Below are 24,672 nucleotides of genomic sequence, written 5' to 3'. Positions count from 1 at the left end.
ATGGCTCTGCTGAGTTTCCCCAGCCCCAAGGAGGAATATTAAATTCCAGCGGCGCATGATCTCGTAGGGAGTTGGTGGGGGGACAGCTGCATCGGCAAAGGCCTCTCCCACGCCGAGATGAGGATTTAATTAAAACAAAGACGATTAAAGCTGCGGCAGGGTCTGCTGTCCCCACCGCAGGTGATGTACCGACCCCCTGCCCCATGCAGCACCCAGGGGGTCAGGGCAAGCACCCAGCTTGCACCTTCAACCCCCCCTAAAATAAGACCTAAAGCCAATTTTTCCAGCTGAGCAAATAAAACCAATGGGAGGAGAAATAAAACCCCTCTGAGCCCGGTGCTGGCACGTCCCCAGCTCGGCTCTGGTGTCACAATGAATATTTTACAGCGTGGGTTTAAGGGTGGCCAGTCACACCAGCATCTCTTTGTGCTAAGAAAAAAACCCACCCCCGAGCTTCTTATCAAGGAAAAAACAAAACAAAACCTGGTGGGTGTCTTGGGGTGCTTTTCCCCGCGCTCTGATTCATGCTCCATCACGGGGAAGCGCGGCTGGGCACCGTGCGCACCCAGCCCGGAGGCTGAGAGCTCGGAGGTGGGATTAAGCCGGGCTTTGGTTAATCCCCTCCCAGCAGCCAGGCTTTATAAACCCCCTCGTGCCACCCGTCGCAGCACCCAAGGGTGCCCCAGGGGCCCGCCGGCATGGCCCAGCAGCGCCGCGTCCAGCTGTCCACCCAGCGTCCCACCAGCACCGTCTGCGTGCTGGGCACCGAGCTCTCCCTCGATGTCTGTGGGTAAGCGGCCGCGACGTGGGGGGGAAAAATTAAAATCCCCCTTTTTTTGCTTTTATCTCACTAATCAAGCTGATAAAAATAGCTCGGGGTGGGGCGGGGGTGATGCTGCTGCTCAGGTTGGTTTTCCCAGGAGATGTCGGGCCCCAGGAGGAAGGGGCTCCTCCGAATTGGTGGAGCGGTGACCCCTCGAAGGGACGTTTTGCTGCAGTTTGGGTGCAAAAAGCCCCCCCTGGGATCTTTAAGCGATGCCTTGGGCTGAGTTTCACATCCCGGCTGGGGGGCTGCTACGTCCTCCTCCAGAACGGAAAGATTTCCCCTTTCCGGGAGAATGCGGGGAGAGAAACCACCGCAGTGCTGCTGGCCGGGGCGTCACCTCCCGTCACCCGGTGCTTTAGCTGCCTCCTTGGCCCCAGCCCCAGCTGAAGTGCTTTTCAGCAGCAGGTTTTGCTTTTTGCTTCCTTAAAGCCCAGCCCAAGCAACAGCTTCGTCGTTTTTTTTAATTTTATTTAATGCATCCAAAGCCACATATGATCCCATCAACGCTGACAGCATCCTCACCTCTCTCGCTGGCCCTGGGGTGGGATTTTCCCCTCCACCCTGGGGACAGATCCGTGCTTCCCTCCTGGCAGGTCAGGATTTGTGCTCCTTGGCCCATCGCCTACAGCGTGTTGCGCCGGGGCGGAGCGTTGCGAGCTGCAGCCTGCCCGACCGCTGCAGCTTTGCTTTTCTCCGAAGGGGATGCGACCGGTCAGGGCTTGTCCTGTCCCAAAAAACCACCCCAGAGAGCTCCGGGGGTTTGCCGCGACGGAATCTTGCAGGGTTTTGTTGCAATTGCATTTTACAGGACTTGTTGCGGTTGAATATTGCAGCATTTGGTGCATCTTGTAGGGCTTGTTGCAGTTAATGCTGCAGGATTTCTTGCCATTTTGTATTGCAGGGCTTGTTGTGCTTTGCATCGTTTGATGCAGTTGAATATCGCAAGATTTTGTGCATCTTGCAGGGTTTGTTGCAATTAATGCTGCAGGATTTGTTGCCATTATTTATAGCGGGACTTGTTGCGCTTTGCATCATTTCATGCAGTTGAGTATCGCAAGATTTTGTGCATCTTGCAGGGCTTGTTGCAATTAATTCTGCGGGACTTATTGCCATTTCATATTTCAGGGCTTGTTGCGCTTTGCATCGTTTGATGCAGTTGAATATCGCAAGATTTTGCGCATCTTGCAGGGTTTGTTGCAATTCACGCTGTGGGATTTATTGCCACTTTTTATAGCGGGACTTGTTGCGCTTTGCATCGTTTGATGCAGTTGAATATCGCAAGATTTTGTGCATCTTGCAGGGTTTGTTGCAATTCACGCTGCGGGATTTGTCGCCGTTGCCTTTTGCGGGACCTCTTGCCTCCGGCAGGATTTGCTGTCATCGCCTTTCGCGGGATTTGCTGCAATCGCCTTTGGCGGGATCTGCTGTAATCGAGTTCTGCAGGATTTGCTGTGCGCTGAAGGGCTCCTCGCCGTCGCGTTTGCGGGACGCGTTGCATTTTGCAGGACTGGTTGCGGTTGCGCATCGCAGGGCTCGCTGCCCGTTGCGGGACTGATTGTAACGCCGCAGCGCGGGGTTTGTCGCAGCTGCGTTTTGCAGGGATCATTGCGGGTTTGCCCGACTTGCTGCAAGGATTCATTGCACGGCGCAAGCTCGCAGGCGGCAGGGTTTGCGTCCCGCACGGATGGCCGCACGCTGCCCCCCCCCGAGGCTCTCACCGGGTTTTCCCCCCTCTCCCCGCTCCAGATCCGCACCCAAAGACGCCGTCGCCTTCCACGTGCAGGGGACGCCGGGCGTGAAGCTCTACGTGGTGCACGAGACGCAGAGCGTCAAGTTGCCCTCCAGCGTCTGCCGCTGGCCCCTGGCCGCCGGCACCGAGGTGCTGCTGGCCATGGACGCCCTCAGCAAGGACGTGGGTGACGAGAAGGTGGGTGCCGGGGCGCCGGCGGGATCCCACCCGTCCTCGCCACGGCAGCGAGCGCCCGCTCCTCGTTGCAGGTCAGGATTTCGTATTTCGGGGAGGCAGGCGGGGTGCCCGTGGGCAGAGCCATGCTGTACATCACCTGCGTGGGTAAGCTGGGGGGGGGACACCCCCAGATCGTGGCGCCGGTGGGGATGCTCCCCCCCTCAGCATCCCTCTCCCCGCAGAGGTCTCGCTGGATGCTGACACCAGCCGCAGCGGAGCAGTGAGCAGGACGCTGCTGGATAAGGTATAAAGGGGGGGTCCCACTCCCCTCAGAACCACCGTGGGATGGAGGGGGGGGTGATGGCTGACACCCCCAGCCCCGCTTCATTGCCCCCCTGCCCTAGACGACGTGGACATGGGGTCCTGAGGGGCACGGGGCCATCCTGCTGGTGAACTGTGACCGCGACAACCCCAAAGCCAAGACACCGGATAACTACGACACCATCGTCCGCTCCTACGCCGGTACTGGCTCATCCCATACAAGAAACCCCCATTTTTTAATGGTTTTCTCCCAAATTTTCCTTTCTGACACCCCGTTCCCCCCCCCCCCAGACCTGAAGGACATGTCACAGATGGTGCTGCGGACCCGAGGTCCCCGCACCATCTTCACCGGCCACCGCCTCGTCCTCCACGTGGACTTCAGCGAAGCTGATAAAGTTGGTGTTTTCTACAGCGGCAGTGAGTGCCTGATGCCAGGGTCTGGGGGGGAGGGGACAGACCCCCCAGATTATCGGGGTTCAGGCAAAATGCTTGCGGCAGAGCAAGCATCTCTTCCTCAGCATCCACCCTACATCCCACAGGGGGGGTTTATCCGATGCACCGGGTGATTTTGCTCCCTCCGTGCTTGCTCCACGGGATCAAATATGCCTTTTTTTGCAAGATATTAGCAAAAAAATGGAGCTGGATAGGTGCAGAAAAAGGGTTGGTTGTTTGAGGGGGCTGCACGGCGCTTGCACCCGCAGACAGCGTCGTGTTGGAGGACTACAAGCACGTGCTGGGGGGCTCGAAGCTCGCCTACGCCGTCAAACCCAGCCGGCATCAGGAGGAGAGCATCTTCTACGTGGAGGCTCTCGCCTTCCCCGACGTAGGCTTTGCAGGGCTGGTGGCTTTCCACGTCACGCTGCTGGAGAGCCCCGAGAAGGTACCGGCCGCGGGGGCTTCGGGGTGAGGCGTAGCGGGGGGCAGCGGAGCCCGAACGCTGTCCCCCTCCGTCCCAGGGTTTGCTGGAGACTCCGATTTTCACCGACACGGTGGTTTTCCGCGTGGCTCCGTGGATCATGACCCCCAACACGTTGGCACCGCTGGACGTCTTTGTCTGCAGGTGGGTGCTGGGGGAGCGGCTGCATCCTGCCTGCTGCTGGACCAGCCCCCCCGCATCCCGTTTTTCTTCCCAGCGTGGACGATAATGAGGATTTTGTGGCAGCCGTGGGTGCCATGGCCGAGAAAGCCAAGTGCCCGCTCACCGTCTGCCCGCTGCTGGAGAACCGCCAGGACCTCTGGATCCAGGTGGGTGCAGGATGGTGCCCAGCCCCAGCCCGGCTGCAGCAGCTCCGCGGGGGCTCCCCTCACCTTCTCCAACCCTTCTCCAGGACGAGGTTGAATTCGGCTACGTGCAAGCCCCCCACAAGACCTTCCCTGTCGTCTTCGACTCGCCTCGCGATGGTGGGCTGAAGGATTTCCCCGTCAAGAGCATCCTGGTACCTGACCCCTTCCTCCTCCCTTTCCCAGCAAGGCACAAAGCTTTGAAAACACTTTAAAAAACAGAATAAATCAATTTTTTTTTCTTGTTTTTCTGGGGAAAGGAAGAGCCAGCATGAAGGATGATTTGGGAGTTCTGCAGTTTGGGTGCTTACAGCTTTTTTTTTTAGCCAGTATTGCCTTTTTTTAATCATTATCACCTCGTTTTTCCCCAACTAGGGCCCTGATTTCGGCTACGTGGCCCGGCAAGCGCCGGAGGGTGTTTCTGGCCTCGATTCCTTCGGTAATTTGGAGGTGAGCCCCCCCGTGACGGTGCAGGGCAAGGAGTACCCCTTGGGCCGCATCCTGATCGGCAGCAGCTTCCCCAGGTGAGATGTGGGATGGAAGGATCAGAGCACTCATTAAAAACAACAAAAACCCCAAAAAAGGGTTTTTATGCACCGTTTGAGGTTGGGCACAAGCAGAGCATCCCCTTGGGCACCCCGAAATGGCAGCCCCCCCCCTTCTGCCCCCCAGATTCGGCGGCCGGCGGATGGCGAAAGCCGTCAAGCATTTCCTCATCGCCCAACGGGTGCAGGCGCCGGTGGAGCTGTTTTCGGACTGGCTCCGCGTCGGCCACGTGGATGAATTTCTCAGCTTTGTCCCCGCTCCCGATCGGAAGGTAATGAGTCCTGGGGGGGGGGGGGGGGAAGTGGGGTCCACCCGTTATACTCCCCCCCAAAATCTTACCTTTCTCCCTCGCCAGGGTTTTCGGCTGCTCCTGGCCAGCCCCAGCGCCTGCTACCAGCTCCTCAAGGAGAAGCAAGAGGAGGGGTTCGGCGAGGCAGCGATGTTTGAGGGTAGGGGGGAGGATGGAGAACGGGGCTCGATGGGTTCATTTTCCCTTTTTCCTGCGAAATGCGATGGGGTGGGTGAGTGCACAGCACCCCAAACCCCAGCTAATGGCTGGAAAGTGCTGCTGGCAGCAGGGAGAGGGGGCAGAAATAAGCAGAATTAATTAAAAAGCTGCATAGATTTGGTTTCCCGGATTGGGACGGAGCTCGCTGCCAGTGACCCCTGAAGAAATGGGGCAGCTCCCGGCTCAGCCCTGGCAGTCTCATCCCAAACGTGCTGGGGGAAGAACTGCTGCCTGGTTCTTTGTGCTGCAGGACTGGAGAGGGTGCCCAAGCTGACGATAAACGAGATTCTGGCTAACGAAGGCCTCCGGAAATTCAATAATTATGTCCAGGTGAGAATGTTGGGCAGGGGGCTTCTTTCAAACCATGCCTGTCCCTCTGTCCCTCCATCCCTCTGTTCAGCCCTCCACCCTTCCCTCTATCCAGTTCTCCATCTGTCCACCCATCCCTTTGTCCCTCTGTCCATCCACCCTCTGTCCGTTCCTTTGTCACTCCCTCCATCTACTCATCCTCCCTCCATCCATCCACCCATCCCTCCATCGCTCTGTCCCTCCATCTGTCCACCCATCTGTCCATCCCTCTGCCCCTCAGTCCCTCCATCCATCCACCCATCCCTTTGTCCTTCTGTCCACCCATCCCTCTGTCCATTCCTTTGCCCCTCCATTCACCCACCCATCCCTGTCTACCCATCTTTCTGTCCATCCTTCCACCCACCCGTTCCTCCCTCCCTCTGTCCATCCCTCCACCCATCCCTCCCTCCATCTGCCCATCCCTCTGTCTATCCCTCCATCTCTCTGTCCCTCCATCTGTTCACCCATCCGTTTGTCCTGTCCACCAATCCACCCCTCTGTCCAGCCATCCTTCTGTCCATCCTTTTGTCCCTCTGTCCATCCGCCCAACACTTTGTCTACCCGTCTTTCTGTCCATCCTTCCATCCACCCATTCCTCCATCTATCCATCTGTCCCTCCACCCACCCGTTCCTCCCTCTGTCCATCCCTCCCTCCCCAGCACCACGGCTGACGCCTCTCCCCTCCCTGCCTCCCCCCAGAGCTGCATCAGCTGGAACCGGGACGTGCTGAAGCGGGCGCTGGGCCTGGCCGAGCTGGACATCCTCGACCTCCCGCAGCTCTTCCGAGGCGACGCGTCCACCGGCGCCGCAGCCTTCTTCCCCAACATGGTGAGACCCCCGATGTCCTCCCACCGCCCCAACCCCCGGGCGTGGATTTGTGGTGGCATTTGCACCCTCACCAGCGTCCCCGTACCGCAGGTGAACATGCTGGTGCTGGGCAGGCACCTGGGCATCCCCAAGCCCTTCGGACCGCGGGTGGGTGGGCAGTGCTGCCTGGAGGAGCGGGTGCGGGCGCTGCTGGAGCCCCTGGGCCTCACCTGCACCTTCATCGATGACTACTTCTCCTACCACGTCCTCTCCGGCAACGTCCACTGCGGCACCAACGTCCGCCGTAAGCCCTTCGCCTTCAAATGGTGGCACATGGTGCCCTGAAGTGGCCCCAGTACCAATGTTCTTCCTCCTCCTCCTCCTCCCCAAATCCCTCTCCCCATCCCCGCAAGTGCCTTCAGTGGCGCCGGCCACCGGCCCGCGTTCCGAATAAAAACGGGCTGTAGCTTTCTCCTGGGCTCCCCCGCGCTGGGTGCAAGGTTCCAAGCTCTGTTTCAAACGGGACAGTGGTTATTTTCCCCCCCTCTCTGGGTGACGCATCGCGGCGGTACGATGAGCGGAGGGAGGGGGGTACACAATGACGTCGTTTATTTAAACATTTACTCCAAGAAATATAAAAAAACCCCATGAAGAAGACAATTACAGCACTAACCCAGGACCCTCAGCTAAAGATGAGTCGTTCCGAGATCCTCCCGGTTTAGGATTATTTTCTTCCTCCAGCCTCCGCCTAAAACTATGTTGCCGGTAGCCGGATGAACCAAAACGATGCTTTTTTTTTTTTTTCGGGGAGGAAAAAGTGGGTTTTTGGTGATTTCTCCACCCCGTTTTATTGGGGCTGTGGCACCCGCTCGGGCCACAACCGCACAAAACCCTAATATTGCTGAAAAAGCAGAATACTGGGACTTTACGCCCAAGTCGCTCCCTGTCCTGGATATTTTAATCCCTAACGCGCCCCAAAACAACGCCCAACCCCAAAGGAAATGCAAAAAAATAAAACAAAAACCCAACCCCTTTTTTTTTTTTACTGCAAAACTCCCCAAAATGGGTGCAACCGCCACCCCCGAGCACCCAGTGCGACCCGTTGGGGCGAGCAGAAAGGCCTTTAAAAAAAAATTCTTCAAAAGAAACCCTACAAATTCCAAAATAAAAATAAAAATAAAAAATAAACCCTACATCACCCTCGGGTTGCGTGGAGGCAGAGCCAGGCTCTGCTCCAAAAGGCACCTCGTTTCTCCAGCACAGTGCACAGCGTTGTAGGAGGGACTTTGGGCCGAGACCAGGTGGAAATAATTAATAATAATTAAAAAAAAAAAAGAATAATAATTCTAAGCACAAGCTTACGCGATGCTTTAGGACTCCCCTCGATACCTGAGATCTCCCCGGGGTGGGCGAGGGCTGCGATAGCGGGGAGGGGAGCCCCAAGATGATGCTGGGGAGGGGTTTGGCCCGCGGGGGATCGGAGGCCGACAGCCGTAGCCCGAATCCCTCTGGAAAAAAAGGGATGCGAGGGGCGGGTACCCCAAAATTATAGCACCCAAAGCAGGGGGGGGATTTGGGAAAAATGCCAAAAAATTGGAATTTTGGGGAAAAAGAGGTGTTTTCCAGCTGCTCTACAGGTCCCCAGTTTTACCCCGAGCCCGCGGCCGGGGATATTTATAGCTAGGAAAAGGGGGAAGTAATAAAAAGCGATGTAGAAAAAATAAAATTAAAATAATTATAAAAAAAAACACCCCCCAAAAAAATAAGCCTGGCTGTGCCAAAAGGTCCTGCTACGGTTGGGAACTCAAAAAGCCATGGGGGGGTGTGTAGAAATAAACCCCCACCCCCCCAGCTTTGGAAATGGGAGGACAGGTAGTCAAAACCGCGGCTGGCTTGGAAAAGCGGGGTTTGGGGGGGCCCCCGGGGCCCGGCGGGGCGGGGGGAGCCCCTCAGATGGTGCGGGGGTTGTACTCGGGCAGCTTGCGGAGCTTCTCCTTCTCGGCGTCGCTCTCGTCGCGGGCGATCACCAGCGAGTGGGCGTAGCCCATGGCCACCTGGGACAAGGGCAGAGGGGAAACTGAGGCACAAGGCCACGCGCCTTGCTCCCCGCTGCTCCCCCCCTCCCCGGGCCGTGTTTGAGCAGCCCATAGATGTGATAAGTTGTGTATGGTCTCAGCCACTGGATTTATTTAAGGGGGGGGTCCATGTGCCCTCCCTCCAACATCTCATGGGTGTGATGAGTTGTGTACAGCCTCAGCCAATGTATTTATTTAAGGAGGGGGGCCCACGTGCCCTCCCTCCAACATCCCATGGGTGTGATGAGTTGTGTACGGCCTCAGCCACTGGATTTATTTCGAGGGAGGCCCCCACATCTTCCCTTCAGCATCCTCTGGCAGGGTCCCCCACTCACCTGCTCCGTGTAGATACCATCCAGGGTCTTCACCTCTTGGGCGGCCGTCGAGGATTTGGGCTTGTGGTCCCCGTAGCCCTGCCGAGTGCACCCCATGGAGAAGGGGAAACATTAACCGGGGCGGGGGGGAAGCAGCCGGTCCCTCCTGCCAGCAGCTGGGGGGGGGGGTTGGGCTGTCAAGGGGTTGGGAGTCCCCGGTAAATCCTTCTTACCAGTTCCCCAAAGGTGGGCGAAGGACCCCAGCTGATGGTGCTCTCATCCGCCGCCACGATGATGCTGCTCTTCCTGCAGCGGGGCGCAAGAAGGGTGACCCCACGCCCCCCCTCCCCAGCCGCCCCGCAGGCGGCTGCACTCCGAAAAAACAGGAAATTGGGGTGGCTTTGGGGGTGGGGGGACTTGGACTTACCCACAGGCCAGGCTGCGGATTTTCCAGCCGCAGAGGTCCTGCACGGCTTTGGGGTACATGGTGGACTCGCGGGAGGTGTTGGTGGCACCCCAAAAAAACAAGCCGCCTGCAAACCCCAAGACCACCCGTCAAGCTCCAGCACGCCCCGAGCACCCCCCAAACCACCCCGAATAACGACGCCTTCGCCATAAAACGCCACGAGCCCGACCTGTCTCGCTGACGGCGAAGGAGCACGTGTAGCCGGCGTAGATCTGCGCCGCCCCGCGCCCCGGGAAGTCGAAGAGCTTGACCAGCCGAGGCACCATCTCGTCCTTCTGCTCGGCGTGGCCCAGCCGCCCGTAGCCCCCGAACCCCCAGGAGAAAACGCGCTTCTGCGAGTCCAGGACGAGCTGGGGATGGAGAAATGCATCCACCCGGGTCTGAGCAGCTGAGACCCGACCTGCTCGGCGCAGGGAAAGCCGCAGCGGCCACAACGAACAGCATCAATTACACTGCGTGCTGCGAACGCTAAACGCACCCTGCAAATATTTATCCTTAAATGCACGCTGCAACCCTCAATCCCGAAACACAGGCTGCAAATCTTTGCCCTTAAATGCACCCCACGAGTAATTATCCTTAAACACACGCTGCAAATGTGGACCCTGATACGGACACTGCAAATGTGGACCCTGATACGGACGCTGCAAATCTGGACCCTGATATGGACACTGCAAGGATTTATCCTTATGTGCACGCTGCAAATCTCGATCCACAAATGCACGCTGCAAACCTCTATACTTCCATGCAAGCTGCAAACCTTTCTCCTTAAAATGCACGCTGCAAATCCCGACCCTTAAACCCACGCTGCATTTATCCTTTTACACGCACTGCAAGGCTCAATCCTTACCTGCACGCTGTGAATCTTCATCCTTAATGTGCATGCTGCAAAACTTGATCCTTAAAACACATGCTGCAAATCTCTATCCTTAAATGCATGCTGCAAATATTTATCCTTCTACACACGCTGCAAATCTGTCCTTAAATGCACGCTGCAAGTATTTATGCTTATACCCACACTGCAAATCTCGATCCTTAACCGCATGCTGCACACTTCCAGCCCTAAATGCATGCTGTATTTAGCCTGAAACGCACGCTGCAAATCCTCATCCTTACGTGCACATCAAAGAACTTTATCCTTAAAATGCATGCTGTAAATCTCTAGCCTTACAGGCACCCTGCAAATGCTCAGCCTTAAATGCACGCTGCAAATCTGTATCCTTAAACGCATGCTACGAATCTCGACCCTTAAATGCACGCTGCCGATATTTATCCTTACACACACGCTGCTAATATTTATCCTTATACCTACGCTGCAAATCTTGATCCTTAACTGCACACTGCAAACTTCCAGCCTTAAATGCACGCCATATTTAGCCTGAAACGCACGCTGCAAATCCTCATCCTTACGTGCACAGCACAGATCTTTATATACCCCAACATGCACTCTGCAAAACTTTATCCTTAAAACACATGGTGCAAACCTCTAGCCTTACAGGCACCCTGCAAACATTTATCCTTACAGGCACCCTGCAAATGCTCAGCCTTAAATGCACGCTGCAAATCTTTATCCTTAAATGCACGCTATGAATCTCGACCCTTAAATGCACGCTGCCGATATTTATCCTTACACGCACGCTGCCAATATTTATCCATCTACCCATGCTTTCTCGACTCAGGCGAGCAGCGAGGACTTCTGGCGAGGAGCACGCCGCAAACACTCGCCCGTACCGTGTGGTTGGCCCCGCACGCCACGTCCCGCACCACCACGTTGGGGACGGGCAGGATCTGCCCATCTTTGGTCTTCTCGATAAAGATGGCCACGCGGCGCGGCACCAGCTCGCAGTCGTACTCTATCCGCTGTGCCCGGGCGATGAATTTCCCGTCCGAATTATGCCCTGCGGACAAGCACCAGGATGAAAACGGGGTGACCCCCTCCCCACACCCCATTATTACCAAGCCGGCTGCAGAAATCCCCTCTCCTCTTCCAAACCCCTTTTTATTCGCAGCTCCAACCCCGCTATGAGACCTGGACAGGCTGGAGAGTTGGGCAGAGAGGAACCTGATTGAGGTTCAACAAGGTTGAACTGCATCTGGGGAGGAACAACCCCAGGCACCAGTACAGGCTGGGGTGGACCTGCTGGAGAGCAGCTCTGTGGAGAGGGACTGGGAGTGCTGGGGGACGACAGGGTGACCATGAGCCAGCAGCGTGCCCTGGTTGCCAAGAAGGCCAATGGGATCCTGGGGTGCATCAAGAGAAGTGTGGCCAGCAGGGCAAGGGAGGTTCTCCTTCCCCTCTACTCTGCCCTGGTGAGGCCCCATCTGCAGTGCTGTGTCCAGTTCTGGGCTCCCCAGTTCAAGAAAGATGAGGAGCTACTGGAGAGAGCCCAGCGCAGGGCTACGAGGATGAGGAGGGGACTGGAGCATCTCTCCTGCAAGGAGAGGCTGAGGGAGCTGGGCTTGTTCAGCCTGGAGAAGAGAAGGCTGAGATGGGACCTTAGAAATGCCTCTAAATATCTGCAGGGTGGGGGTCAGGAGGACGGGGCCAGACTCTGTTCAGTGGTGCCCAGCGACAGGACAAGGGGCAACGGGCACAAACTGAAGCAGAGGAAGCTCCAGCTGAACCCGAGGAAGAACTTCTTCCCTCTGAGGGTGACGGAGCCCTGGCCCAGGCTGCCCAGGGAGGCTGTGGAGTCTCCTTCTCTGGAGATATTCCAGCCCCGCCTGGCCGCGGTGCTGTGCAGCCTGCTCTGGGTGACCCTGCTTGGGCAGGGGGTTGGGCTGGGTGACCCACAGAGGGCCCTGCCAACCCCGACCAGTCTGTGATTCTGCGGATGCTTCAGTTGCCCAGATGGGGAAACTGAGGCAGGGAACTTCCCCCCCCCCCAACCCAGTAATAGCTCAAAATTTTGGTGAAATCCCCCAAACAGCACCATACCCAGCTGCCCATACTCGGGGCACCCGAAGGAGTAGAGGTTTCCTTTGCAATCCATGATCATGCTGAACTCGGCCCCGCAGGCCAGTTTGGTGATGGGCTGCCCGTTGTACATGATCTGCAGGAGGAGCAGAGAAAGGGGTAGAGGGAAAAGGAAACAAGAGAAAAAAGGTAAAAAGCTGAATTTCCTGGGGGGGAACCCCCAAAATCCTCAAATCTGGGGTTTTATTCTCATTTCCTCTTGCATTTCTTTGCACCGCAGCTGCAAATGAAGCAGCATCCCCGAGAGGGATGCTCGTGCATCCTACAGCATTTTCGGCTCCACTATGCATTTTTTCCGATGAGAAAACCCCCCATCTGCTGTTTGTTCCCCCAAAAAAGTGGTTGGGAAGCAAGGCAAGGAGCAGCGATACCTGCGTGGGACTGGGCACGGCGTCCGTCTGGTTCCCCAGCCCCAGCTGCCCCATTTTGTTCTCCCCGAAGGCGAACACCGAACCGCTCTCTGCAACGCAAAATCAAAGCGACAAGGTTTTTTGGGGCAAAATGGGCTGATTTCAGACAATTTGTCTAAAATGTGAGGGTTTTCCCCCCGCGCGGTACCTGTGAGGGCCAGGGTGTGGTTACGGCCGCAGGCTGCCAGCACGATGGCTTCGCCCCCCAGCACCTCGATGAGCTTCGGGGCTTCCACCCGCGTCGTGTCCCCATGGCCCAGCTGCCCCTTCTCATTGCGACCTGGCCAAGAAGCGCTCTTTATCGCCGCGAAACGGGGAGCACGAAGGGTTTTGGGGTGTCCCGTCCCGTGTCCCCCCCCACCGGGCTCACCCCAGCTCCAGAGCTTGCCCTCGGCGGTGATCAGCAGGCTGTGAGCGGCGCAGGGGCCCGACACCACGCTCCGCACCTGGACACCTGAGAGACACCCGTACCTGTGCGGCCCCCACAAATTCTGGCCCAGATTACGATACGCAACTGTATTAAATTAAAAAAAAAAAAAAAAATTTTTAAATTAATTAACTAGAAATGCACTCAGAACAAGCAGAAAAAAATTAATTGAATATAAAGGCATAAAAAGCCAGCAGTGCCTTCACTGTGCTTTGCAGGAGACCCAGCATACCCCGAGTTCTGGCCCAGATTATGATACACAACTGTATTAAACAAATAAAAAAAAAATAAATTAAAATATTAATTAAATAGAAATGCACTCAAAACAAGCAGAAAAAGAATTAACTGTATATAAAGGCACAAATAGCAAGCAGTGCATGTATTGTGCTTTGCAGGAGATCCAGCACACCCCAAGTTCTGGCCCAGATTACGATACACAACTGTATTAAACAAATTAAAAAAACACAATTATTAAAGATTAAATAGAAATGCACTCAAAACAAGCAGAAAAAGAATTAATTGAATATAAAGGCATTAAAAGCAAGCAGTGCATTCGTTGTGCTTTGCAGGAGACCCAGCACACCCCAAGTTCTGGCCCAGATTCAGCAACTGTAACTCCTCCCCAAATTAATTAATTAAAAAAAAAATTAAATATAAATGCATGAAAAACAAGGAGGCGAAAAAATTAATTGAATATAAAGGCCTAAAAAGCACGCAGTGCGTTTATTTTGCTGGGCAGGAGATGCGGCGTGCCCCAAATTCTGCCCCAGATTATGCGGTGCAACTGTAACTCCTCCCCAGCTTAATTAACTAAAAAAAATAATTAAATATAAATGCACCAAAAATAAGCAGAGAAGTTAATGAAATATAAATGCATCAAAAATAAGCAGCGCGTTTATGGTGCTTTGCAGATCTGGCGCATCCCAAGTTCTGGCCCAGATTCTGCTGTGCTACTGTAAACAAACAAAAAAAACCACGAAAAAATATTAATTAATAAAACCAGTAATTGGGCATAAATGCTACAAAGAAGCAGAAGAGTTAATGAAAGATAAATGCATCAAAAATAAGCGGCGTGTTTATTGTGCTTTGCAGGAGATGCAGCACACCCCACACCCCAAGTTCTGGCCCCGATTACAACATCCAACTGTAAAAAAACCCTTCAAAATATTAATTAATAAAAAGAATCGTTAAATATAAATGTGTTAAAATAAGCAGAAAAAAAAATAATTCAGTATGAAGGCATAAAAAATAAGCGATGCCTTTATTTCGCTTTGCAGGAGATTCGGCGCACCCCAAATTCTGGCCCTGCTGACAACACGCAGCTGTACAAAACCTCCAAAAATATTAATGAATTAAAAATTCATTAAGTATTTACGCATTACAGAAATCAGAAAAAGGAATTAGATATAAGTGCCTAACGAACAGGCAGCGCGCTGATTTTGCTCTGCGGGAGACCCAGCGCACCCCGTACCCCAAGTCCCGGCCCAGATCACGATACGCGACTGTACTCCCTGATATTAATTAATTAAACTGCACCCCCCAGTTTAATTAATTAAATAGCAACACAGCGAAGTAAGCAGGAAAATTAACTGCAATATAAATTCATAAAAAAAATAAGCAGCGCGTTGATTTTGCTTTGCAGGAGACCCAGTGCACCCCGCATCCCAGCACGCAACTGGTTTAAAAACAACCTAAAATATTAATTAAAAAATCTAAATGCATAAAAATAAGCTGGAAAAAAATTAATTACAGCCTGCGGGGGTAATGAGGCAGGGCGCGGCGCTGGGCAGAGCCCCCTCCCCTCACCTTGCTGCTTAGGCACTTCTTTGCGGCCGATCAGGTCCCAGTTGGTGGCTCCGAAGATGAGGAGCTGCCCCCGGCACCTGGAGCCCTCGAGCTTCTGCAAGGAGCAGGGGAACCGTCAGCGACCCGGGGACACGGGGACATTGGGGACAGCGAGAACATCAGGGACATGGGGGATGTGGAGGGCATCAGGGACATGGGGGACATTGAGGACATCAGGGACATGGAGAACATCAGGAACGTGGGGGATGTTGGGGACATCAGGGACATAGGGGACATGGGGGATGTGGGGGACATCAGGGACATCGGAGGACGTCAGGGACACAGAGAACATCAGGGACATGAGGGATGTGGGGGACATCAGGTACATGGAGAACATCGGGGATGTGGGGGACATGGGGGACATCGGGGATGTTGGGGGCATCATGGACATAGGGGACATAGGGGATGTGGGGGACATCAGGGACATCGGGGACATGGAGAACATCGGGGACATGGGGGACATAGCGAACATCAGGGACATGGAGGATGTGGGGGGCATCAGCAACATGGGGGACATGGGGGACATCAGGGACATGGAGAACATGGGGGACGTAGGGGATGGGGCATGTGGGGGACATCAGGGACATGGAGAACATGGCAGATGTGGAGGATGCGGGGGACATTGGGGACACAGGGGACATGCGGGACATTGGGGACATGAGGGATGTGGGGGACATCAGAGATGTGGGGGACATTGTGGATATGGGATGTGGGGGACATGGGGGGCATCAGGACACAGGGAACACGGTGGACATCAGAGATATGGGGATGTGGGGGACATCAGGGACACGGGGGACATCGGGGACACGGGAGATGTAAGGGACATGAGGGACATGGAGAACATCGGGGTCGTGGGGGACACTGGGGACATCGGGGACATGGGGGGTGTAAGGGATATGAGGAACATGTGTAAGGTGAGGGGTGCACTGGGGGGTGGAAAGGGGGGGCGCAGGGGGGTACATTACGTGGTGCGAGGTGGGGTTCATTAGGGGGTACGGGAGGGGAGGTGCGTTAAGGGGTGCAAGGGGGGATGCAAGGGGGGTGCAAAGGGGGGGTGTAAGGTGAGGGGTGCATTGGGGGGTGCAAAGGAGGGGGGCATTGGGGGTGCATTGGGGGGTACAAAGGAAGGTTACAACATGGGGGGTGCATTAGGGGTTGCAAGGAGGGTGCATTAGGGGGTGCAAAGGAGGGTGCATTAGGGGGTGCAAAGGAGGGGTGCATTGGGAGTGCAGGGGGGGTGCATCGGGGGGGTGTAAGGTGAGGGGTGCACTGGGGGGTGCATCGGGGGGGTGTAAGGTGAGGGGTGCACTGGGGGGTGCATTACGGGGTACAAAGGGGGGGTGTAAGGTGCGGGGTGCATCGTGGGGTGCAGGAGGGGCGCGGGGGGGGTCTGCCCTCACGATGCGCTCCTTGCTGTGCTCGGGCTCGCAGACGACGACGCTCTGTCCCCGGGCCGCTCCGCCGCCGCCTCCTCCTCCTCCTCCTCCTCCTCCAGCCGGGGCCCCGCCGCCGCCGGCCCCTCCGGGCCTGCCGGGCCTCCTCCCGCCGGGGCTCCCGGCCCGGGCCCGCCGCTCCCGGGGCGCCGCCGCCTCCTCCTCGCTGCTGCCGCCGCTGCTGCCGCCGCCGCGCTGGGCCCGCGCCCGCCGCCTCCCGCCCGCCGCCGGCCCGGGCCGCTGCCGCCGCCTCCCGCCCGCCGCCGCCGCCCCGTTCCCCGGCGCCGCGTCCCAGGGCGGCCCCGCCGCTTTCCTCCGGGGCATGGCGGCTGCGGAGCGGGGCGGGCTGCCGTCACCGCCCGGCCCGGCCCCGGCGGGGGGGCTGGCGGGAGCGGGGGGGGCTGAGGGGGGCTGAGGGGGGGGGGCTAAGGGGAATGGGGGGGCTGAGGGGGGCTGAGGGGAAGTGGGGGCTGAGGGGGGCTGAGGGGGGCTGGGGGGGCTGAGGGGAGGGTGAGGGGAAGGGGGGGCTGAGGGAGGGGGCGTGGGGTGACACCCCCCCCTCCCGGGCCCTGAGTGCACTTGGAGGAAGTTGAAGGGGGGGAGGGGGTGGGGGGTGCACGGAGGGGGGGGGCAAAGGGGGGCTGAAAAGGGGGGGCTGAAAAGGGGGGTGTGAAGGGGAGGTAGCACGGAGAGGGTGCAAATGGGGGGGCTGAAAAGGGGGGGTTAGCACGGGGGGTGCAAAGGGGGGGACTGAAAAGGGGGGGTTCAGAAGTGGGGGTGCACAGGGGGAGCTGAAAACGGGGGAGCTGAAAAGGGGGGGTGCGAAGCGGCGATTTGCAAAGGGGGGGTTCAGAAGTGAGGGTGCAAAGGAGGGGGCTGAAAAAGGGGGGTGCAAATGGGCGATTTGCAAAGGGGGGTGTAGCACGGGGGACTGCAATGGGGCGATTTGCAAAAGGGGGGGCTCAGAAGTGAGGGTGCAAAGGGGCGATTTGCGGGGGGGCGGACGGGGGGGTCTGCAAAAGCGGGGGTGCGAAGAGGAGGGTTGCGAAAAGGGGAGGGTTGCGGGGGGGGTTGCGAAGTGGGGGGGCTGCAAGAGGGCGCTTCGCAAAGGGGGGGGGGGGCGGAAGGGGAATTCACAAACCCGGGGGGGGTAATGCAGGGCGAGCAAACGGCCCGGACACAAAAAGGCGGCCCGGCCCCCCCGCAAGGGAAGTGGCGGGGAGCTGGGTACGGGGGGGGGCCCACAGGGGATCCCCCCTCCCTCCTTACCCCCCCCAACCCCCGCACCCCCCCACCTGCTCTCGGGGGGGCCCCGCTTGCCCTCCTCCTGCCTCCGGCCTTTTATTATTTGCTTGTTTATTGGGGGGGGGGGGCTTTTTTTCTCCATGGGGGGGCAATGATAACTTTGGGGAGGGAGGGGGGGTCGCAAAAGAAATCCCAGCGCGGCTGGGGCCGCCCCCCCCGACCCCATCCCACTCCCTCCCGGCTGCCCCCCCCCCCCCCTTTTATTTTTAATTTCCCCTTTATTAGCGCTGCTGAACAATGGGAGCTCTGTGGCCCAGCGCACCACGTGGATCCGCCTGCCTCGGGGGGGGGGGGGTAGTTGGTTTTTTTTTTTAAGCCCCCCCCATCCCCTTTCCCCTCCTTCTTCCCCCCCCACTCCCTTCCCCCCCCCCATTTGCAAACCTGGTTTTAGGGCGAAGGGTGCAGCATAAAGAAAGCAACAACTCGGGGCCTTTGCAATATTTTTGGTGGTGTTTCCTGGTGCAGGGGAAAAAAAAAAGGGAGGTTAAAAAAAAAAAAATTTTTTTTTCTTTTTTCTTTTTTTTTTTTTCCCTTTTCCTCCCTTAGCGCCCACCCACCAGATGCGCTGCAAATGTAAATACGAGCCGCCCGCACAACGGCGGCAACGCAAAACAGAAACACATGGATGGGCAGCAGAGGGGAAGGGGAAAAAAAGGAAAAGAAAAAAAAATAGAAAAAAAAAGGAAGAAGAAAAAAAAAAAAGAAGAAAAGAAAGAGAAGAAAAAAGAAGAAAAAAAAAAAACGAAAATAAAAAGAGAAAAGAAAAAGAAAAAAGGAAACAAGAAAAAAGAAAAAGAAAAAAGGAAAAAATGAAGAAAAAGAAGAAAAAAGGGAAAAAAAGGAAAAAAGAAAGAAGGAAAAAGAAAAAAGAAGAAAAAGGAAAAAGAAAAAAGAAAAATAAAAAAGGGAAAAAGAAAAAAAAAGAAAAAGAAGAAAAAAGGGGAAAAAAGACAAAAAAAAGAAGAAAAAAGAAAAAAAGAAAAAAGAAAAAAAGAAGAAAAAAGAGGAAAAAAGAAAAAAAGAAGAAAAAGAAAGGAAAAAAGAAGAAAAAAGAAAAAAGGGAAAAAAGAAGAAAAAAGAAAAAGAAGGGAAAAAAGAATGAAAAAGAAAAAGAAGAAAAAAGGGGAAAAAAGAAAAAAGAAGAAAAAGAAGAAAAAAGAGGGAAACATGGAAAAAAAAGAAAAAAGAAGAAGAAAAAAGAAAAAAGGGGAAAAAAAAAACAGAAGAAGAAGGAAGAAAAACCCTTTTCTTGTTGCGGAGAGGAAGCGGCGGCAGAGCCCGGCCGGGCCCAGACAGCTCCATCTTTAGGTCAGGAAGACTCGGGGAGGGCGAGGAGAAGAGCAGAGGGATTCCCCCCCCCCCCAGCACCCGCTGCCCCTCTTTGCCCAGGGGTTGCTTTGCCTTTTTTTTTTTCAAAGGAAAAGTCCGGAGAATATGGATTATTTTTGCAAGAGCAAAGTGCCCTCGCTCCCCACCTTGCAAACATGGTGGTTTTTTTCCCCAAGAAAAAAAAATGCATTTTTTTCTCAACAAAAAAGGACATATATTGCCTTTATTGCAAAATGTGTGCGTTTTGGTTTTTCCCAAGAAATAAATGCGCATATTCCCTTTATAGCCTAGAGTTTTCGCAAAGGGAAGGCGCGCTCCTTCCCCTGGCCGCAAGGTTTTTGCGGGAGCAAAGTCGCCCTCCCCCTGCTCGCCAAGCAAGGCCCCGTCCTCAAAAAAAGAGATTTATTTATTATTTTCCAGGAGGAAAGACATGCTCGCGCTCCTTACCGCACATTTCCTTTACCGGGAGAAGATTCCCTTTACTGCAAAGGAGATTTTGCGGGAGGGGAAGACGAGGGCGTTCGCCCTGACCCCCCTTAGCGGCTGCGGTTTTGCTGTCCCTGTGCCCTCCCGCTCAGGCGCTGCGGGACGCGATGGGATTCCAGTTTGTGATGGGATTCCGATATGTGATGCTGTTCCAATAGGTGATGTCATTCCAAATATGATGTAATTTCAACATGTGATGTAATTACAATTTGTGATGTAATTACAATTTGTGATGTAATTCCAATATGTGATGTAGTTCCAATATATGATATAATTCCAATATATGATGTGATTCCAATATGTGATGTAATTCCAAATATAATTCCAATTTGTGATGTAATTCCAAATATGATGTGATCCCAATTAGGGATGTAATTCCAATATGTGATGCGATTCCAATATGTCATGTAATTCCAATATATGATGTGATCCCAATTTGTGATGTAGTCCCAATATATGATGTAATTCCAAATATGTGGTTTAATTTCTAATATGTGATGTGATTCCAATATATAATGTAATTCCAATGTGATGCGATTCCAATATGTGATATAATTCCAAATGTGATGTAATTCCAATATATGATATAATTCCAATATATGATGTGATCCCAATATGTGATATAATTCCAAATATAATCCCAATTTGTGATGTGATCCCAATCCATGATGCGTTTGCAGCCTGGAGACCCAGGCCCGTGGGACGCTGTTCGCGAAAACGCCGCAAAACGCCAAACCGCTGGCAAAACCCCGGCGTCACTTACGCAAGAGAACCTCGCTGGTGCTTGAAAGGGGCCAAAAAAAGAAACAGATCACTTACCGAATTATCTGCGAAGCATCTCGGCGCGGCGACCTCCCGTCCGGGCGATGCTCCGGCGGGACTCGGGAGAGCGAGCGCTGGCTGCGGAGAAATCCGGCGCTCCGCGGGGAAGGAGCGACCTCGAGCCCTCGGCACCCCAAAAAAAAAGCCCCGGCGCCGCGCTGGGATTTCCCAAAGGGCTTTTGCTGAGGACGAAGAGCTCGGCGGCGATGATTCCCCCTCGCTGGCGGGACAGGTTTCGGCGTGCAGCCCCGGCGCCGGGGCCAAATTCCCCTCCCCGTTCCCCGCTCGCCCCCCTCAGCGGCAGGGTTTTTTCCCTGAAAATCCGGGGTATTTTGTGGGGACGGTGCTGCAGCTTTTTGTCCTAATTCTGGTAAAAATGAAAAATTAAAGCATCGCTTCCAGGAGCCGGGGGGGGACTTGATTTATTTGGGGGTTTGCCACGATGCTGGCAGCAACGTGATGTCATTAAACCGCTGCTGGCCCTGGAATCCAGCCGGTTATCCTTAAAAACGTATTTTTTTCCCCCAAAAACGCCGGCTGGGTTATACAGGGCGGGTGGGAAGATTCAGAGGTGATCTCTCGACAGGTTGCGTCAGGCTGTGGGTTAAACTGGTTTTTCCTGGGATAAAGAAAAACTGGTTTTACCTGTCCGCTCCCAAGGGTGTCTGGCGTGGGGAGCGACTCGCCTTGGGTGACCTCGGGCTTGCTTTGGCTTCCCCGAGCCGGGCTCCGGCCGTGGGGTGCGCATCCCTGGCCGCTATTTGGGGTGTCCCTGGGGACGGCGATACCGGGGGTGCACCCGCAGAGATTGGAAAAGGGGGGGTTTGCAGCGAGACCCTCTGTGGAGGAAGCAAGGGGGAGCTAACAGGAACCTGGTGAGGTTCAACAAGGGCAAGGGCAGGGTCCTGCACCTGGGGAGGAACAACCCCAGGCACCAGTACAGACTGGGGTGGACCTGCTGGAGAGCAGCTCTGCGGAGAGGGACCTGGGTGTGCTGGTGGACGACAGGGTGACCATGAGCCAGCAGCGTGCCCTGGGTGCCAAGAAGGCCAATGGGATCCTGGGGTGCATCAAGAGAAGTGTGGCCAGCAGGTCAAGGGAGGTTCTCCTCCCCCTCTGCTCTGCCCTAGTGAGGCCCCATCTGCAGTGCTGTGTCCAGTGCTGGGCTCCCCAGTTCAAGAGAGATGAGGAGCTACTGGAGAGAGTCCAGCGGAGGGCTACGAGGATGAGGAGGGGACTGGAGCATCTCTCCTGCGAGGAGAGGCTGAGGGAGCTGGGCTTGTTCAGCCTGGAGAAGAGAAGGCTGAGAGGGGACCTTAGAAATGCCTCTAAATATCTGCAGGGTGGGTGTCAGGAGGATGGGGCCAAACTCTGTTCAGTGGTGCCCAGCGACAGGACAAGGGGCAATGGGCACAAACTGAAGCAGAGGAAGCTCCAGCTGAACCCGAGGAAGAACTTCTTCCCTCTGAGGGTGACGGAGCCCTGGCCCAGGCTGCCCAGGGAGGCTGTGGAGTCTCCTTCTCTGGAGATATTCCAGCCCCGCCTGGCCGCGGTGCTGTGCAGCCTGCTCTGGGTGACCCTGCTTGGGCAGGGGGTTGGGCTGGGGGACCCACAGAGGGCCCTGCCAACCCCCGCCATGTTGGGATTCTGTGATTCTGTAAAAAAACAATTTCATGCCTTGCAAGGTTCCATCCACGTGCCTTGCCGGCTCGCACGCTCGCTGCGGACGGGTTCGTGCACCGCTGAGGGGTTTTTGGTTGGGAGACCGGAGAGCCAAGCCAGCCCGGCTGCTCGCTTGCATCCTCGCAGCACGCACCGAGAGGTCCGGCCTCCTCGTTTCTAGCAATGCCGGGATGCCACAGGCGTTGGCTTTTGGTGCCTCCCGGCAAGGTTTTTCCAAAAAAAACCCAGGAGAAGTTGGGATGCCTCTTGGAGAAGGTGTCCCAAAGCCTTCCCGGGGAGGATGCCAGCAGAGGGCATCCCCAGACCGGCTCCGTTGCCCCAAGTACATACACCTCTATAAATATATATCTATTATATGGAATGATTACATTTCCATATGCACCCTCCCTCCATGCGCATCGCTTCTACCCCGGGTCGTATACAAGCAAGCGGCGCATTTATACTGAAACTCCAGATATTTAAAGAGCCTTGGAAAAGTCTCCGTTCACGCCCATAAAAACAGGTTTACTGAGTTTCTGTCACGTTACAGATCGTAAAGCTTGGTGGGGCGGGCGTAGATCTGCCCAGGGAGGGGTTTTGATTTTTCACTGGGGTGGGGTTTGCCTTGGGTTTCGCCCTTTGGAGCCGGGCGTCATGGCTCTGGTGGGGGTGGTGCAGGATGAGGCCAGCTGGGCTCCATCAGCAGCGATGGGAGAGCAGGAGGCGGCTGATTTAAGGGCTGAGCACCGGTGGGAGCTGTTTGCTTGCCCAGGTAGCCCCTGGGTCCTTTCCTGGAGGGGGGGGGAAGGTCAGGATCCTCCATGCCAACGAATCTTCGGGCAGGTGGGATTAAATCGCCGTGATCCATGGGTGGGTGACCCTGCACCCCACATCCCCCATCTTCCGAGGGTGAATAAATCCATGCCGCTGGAGTTAACGGATGGTTTTTTGGCTAAGTGGAGGTTGCCCAGGCAGGGAGTGCCTGAAATTTCTTCCAAGCAAGGAGCTGGAAAAGCATCCCTTAACCCTTGCGAGGGTTTGCAGTCCTGCTGCAAGCCCTGCACCTTGCCTTGGGGGGCTTGTGGCTGGTTGGCTTGCGGGGGAGATGATCTGCAGGGTGATATTTTATTTTTAATTGATTTATTTTGGGGAGTTGTTTCAGCTCCCGGCACCCCGGGGTAGCCCAGCCCAGCCGACGCCTGCACCCAGTCCTGGCTGAGTCAGTGCTGCCAATGCGCCTGTGTCAGCGTGCCGGTGCCAACGCGCCGGCAAACTCTCGTCGCTCCTCTTTTTTACCGAGCGTGGGGTGAGTTTTTGGGGGCTGGGGGCTCCCTATGGGTGCCAGGGAGGGGAATACTCCAGGGTGTGTTGGTGCATCCCAGCGAGGAGGTTGGCAGATCGCCGCCGAGGGCTTGCGTGAGTGTAATTTGGGGTGTGCATGAGCTCACCCCACCTTGGCCAGCGCGACCGTGCCGGTGAACGGTGTGATCGCTGGGCAGCGCTGACGCACGGGGAGGGTTCGTCCCTATAGATCCGCACTGTATAGAGCCGGGTGGGGGTCCGAAGGCCCCCGCGGCAGACGCACCGGGACCCTTCCGCTCGCTGCGGTGTGGACCCCATGGGTGCGTCTCTCCCCAAGCAGCAAGCAGGCTGCGAAGGGGTGGGTGCTCGGGGTGCTCTCCGCTCCTTTCTCCATTCGCTGCGGCCTTTGCCGAGCTGGTTTTTGGGGTGCAAAGGCCCCTTGCTCCTTCGGGAGGGCTTGAAGCCCTTGCTGTGGAGTTGCTGGGGTGTGGAACGTTGACTGGCGATTGAATCTGCAAAGACTATATATATTATATAGAAAAATTATATATAAAATTATATATATTATATAGAAAAATAACTTGAATTTCCGTGATTGCCAATGGGATGCTTTTGCTGCTACCCAGCCCCCCCCGCCCAGAACGGGCTGTGGAGCGTCTCCACCCCCCCCAAACATGGGGACCCCCCCCAAACATGGGGACCAGCAGGGATAAAGTCCTCTCCACTGCGATGCTGGGGTGCCGTCCCCGCTCGCAGCGAGGTTTTCCTGGCAGAGCTCAGCACCCCCACGAGCAGCGATGCCATTACCCACAGGAAAAGGAGTTTTTTCATCCTTTCCGCCTGCCTTCGAGTCATCCCAAGGGCATTGGGATGGCTTTTTTTTTTTTTTTTTTTTCCCGGGCTTGTTTGGCTGGTTTGGAGCTGGAATACACCTGGCAGCTATCGGGTTTATTTGCAAGGTGTGTTTTCCGGCAGAGCTGGGCTGTGCTGGCGAGGTAACGCTGCGACAGCGACAGAAAACGCCGTCCCAGCGCGAAAAACACGGCCCCGAAACAGCGGTGAGATAGGTGAGCTGGGTGCTGCTCGGGGCGAGGATATCGCGTTGAAGCAAACCCGTGCGTGGGGTCCTGGCGCCGCTTTAATATGTCTTTTTTTTTTTTTGCTGTGCAGTGTATTTTTGAGGTTTTTTAGGGCCTGGGAAGCTGGCATAGGGGGAGAATCTTGGAGCTGTGTTTTGGGACCCCCAGCCCCGTCGCCGGTGGCTTGGGTGTGGAATATC

The 24,672-nt window shown here is 55.5% G+C and overlaps 2 protein-coding genes across 2 annotated transcripts; one reads left to right on the top strand and one right to left on the bottom strand.

Moving 5' to 3' along the window:
- The first annotated feature begins 525 nt into the window (after positions 1–525).
- Positions 526–7,153, top strand: LOC104335984 (protein-arginine deiminase type-3-like). The gene is made up of 16 exons (XM_075437581.1): positions 526–790; positions 2,573–2,753; positions 2,825–2,897; positions 2,975–3,036; positions 3,137–3,254; positions 3,345–3,470; positions 3,755–3,933; positions 4,010–4,113; positions 4,187–4,298; positions 4,382–4,489; positions 4,710–4,858; positions 5,007–5,151; positions 5,236–5,329; positions 5,639–5,718; positions 6,436–6,564; positions 6,655–7,153. Exons 1-16 carry the CDS (start codon positions 699–701, stop codon positions 6,886–6,888), a joined length of 1,986 nt encoding a protein of 661 aa, XP_075293696.1. The 5' UTR covers positions 526–698; the 3' UTR covers positions 6,889–7,153.
- On the bottom strand, positions 7,136–18,246 carry RCC2 (regulator of chromosome condensation 2). The gene is made up of 13 exons (XM_075437583.1): positions 18,174–18,246; positions 16,455–16,816; positions 15,016–15,109; positions 13,153–13,296; positions 12,931–13,062; positions 12,744–12,832; positions 12,334–12,448; positions 11,127–11,293; positions 9,568–9,748; positions 9,360–9,465; positions 9,166–9,238; positions 8,954–9,031; positions 7,136–8,597 (listed from the first exon to the last, which is right to left on the bottom strand). Exons 2-13 carry the CDS (start codon positions 16,809–16,811, stop codon positions 8,493–8,495), a joined length of 1,641 nt encoding a protein of 546 aa, XP_075293698.1. The 5' UTR covers positions 16,812–16,816; positions 18,174–18,246; the 3' UTR covers positions 7,136–8,492.
- Between the last annotated feature and the right edge of the window lie 6,426 nt (positions 18,247–24,672).

This window comes from Opisthocomus hoazin, chromosome 16 (assembly GCF_030867145.1).
Source record: "Opisthocomus hoazin isolate bOpiHoa1 chromosome 16, bOpiHoa1.hap1, whole genome shotgun sequence".
NCBI lineage: Eukaryota > Metazoa > Chordata > Aves > Opisthocomiformes > Opisthocomidae > Opisthocomus > Opisthocomus hoazin.
This window is presented reverse-complemented; position numbering and strand designations above follow the sequence as displayed.

Coding starts and splice junctions, on each gene's coding strand:
- LOC104335984 (XM_075437581.1), top strand. CDS start 699: ATGGCCCAGCAGCGCCGCGTCCAGCTGTCCACCCAGCGTCCCACCAGC. Junction 4,490..4,709: donor TCCCCGTCAAGAGCATCCTG/GTACCTGACCCC, acceptor TTCCCCAACTAG/GGCCCTGATTTCGGCTACGT. Junction 5,719..6,435: donor AATTCAATAATTATGTCCAG/GTGAGAATGTTG, acceptor GCCTCCCCCCAG/AGCTGCATCAGCTGGAACCG.
- RCC2 (XM_075437583.1), bottom strand. CDS start 16,811: ATGCCCCGGAGGAAAGCGGCGGGGCCGCCCTGGGACGCGGCGCCGGGG. Junction 15,110..16,454: donor AGCACAGCAAGGAGCGCATC/GTGAGGGCAGAC, acceptor TGCTCCTTGCAG/AAGCTCGAGGGCTCCAGGTG. Junction 13,063..13,152: donor GGGCAAGCTCTGGAGCTGGG/GTGAGCCCGGTG, acceptor CTTCTTGGCCAG/GTCGCAATGAGAAGGGGCAG.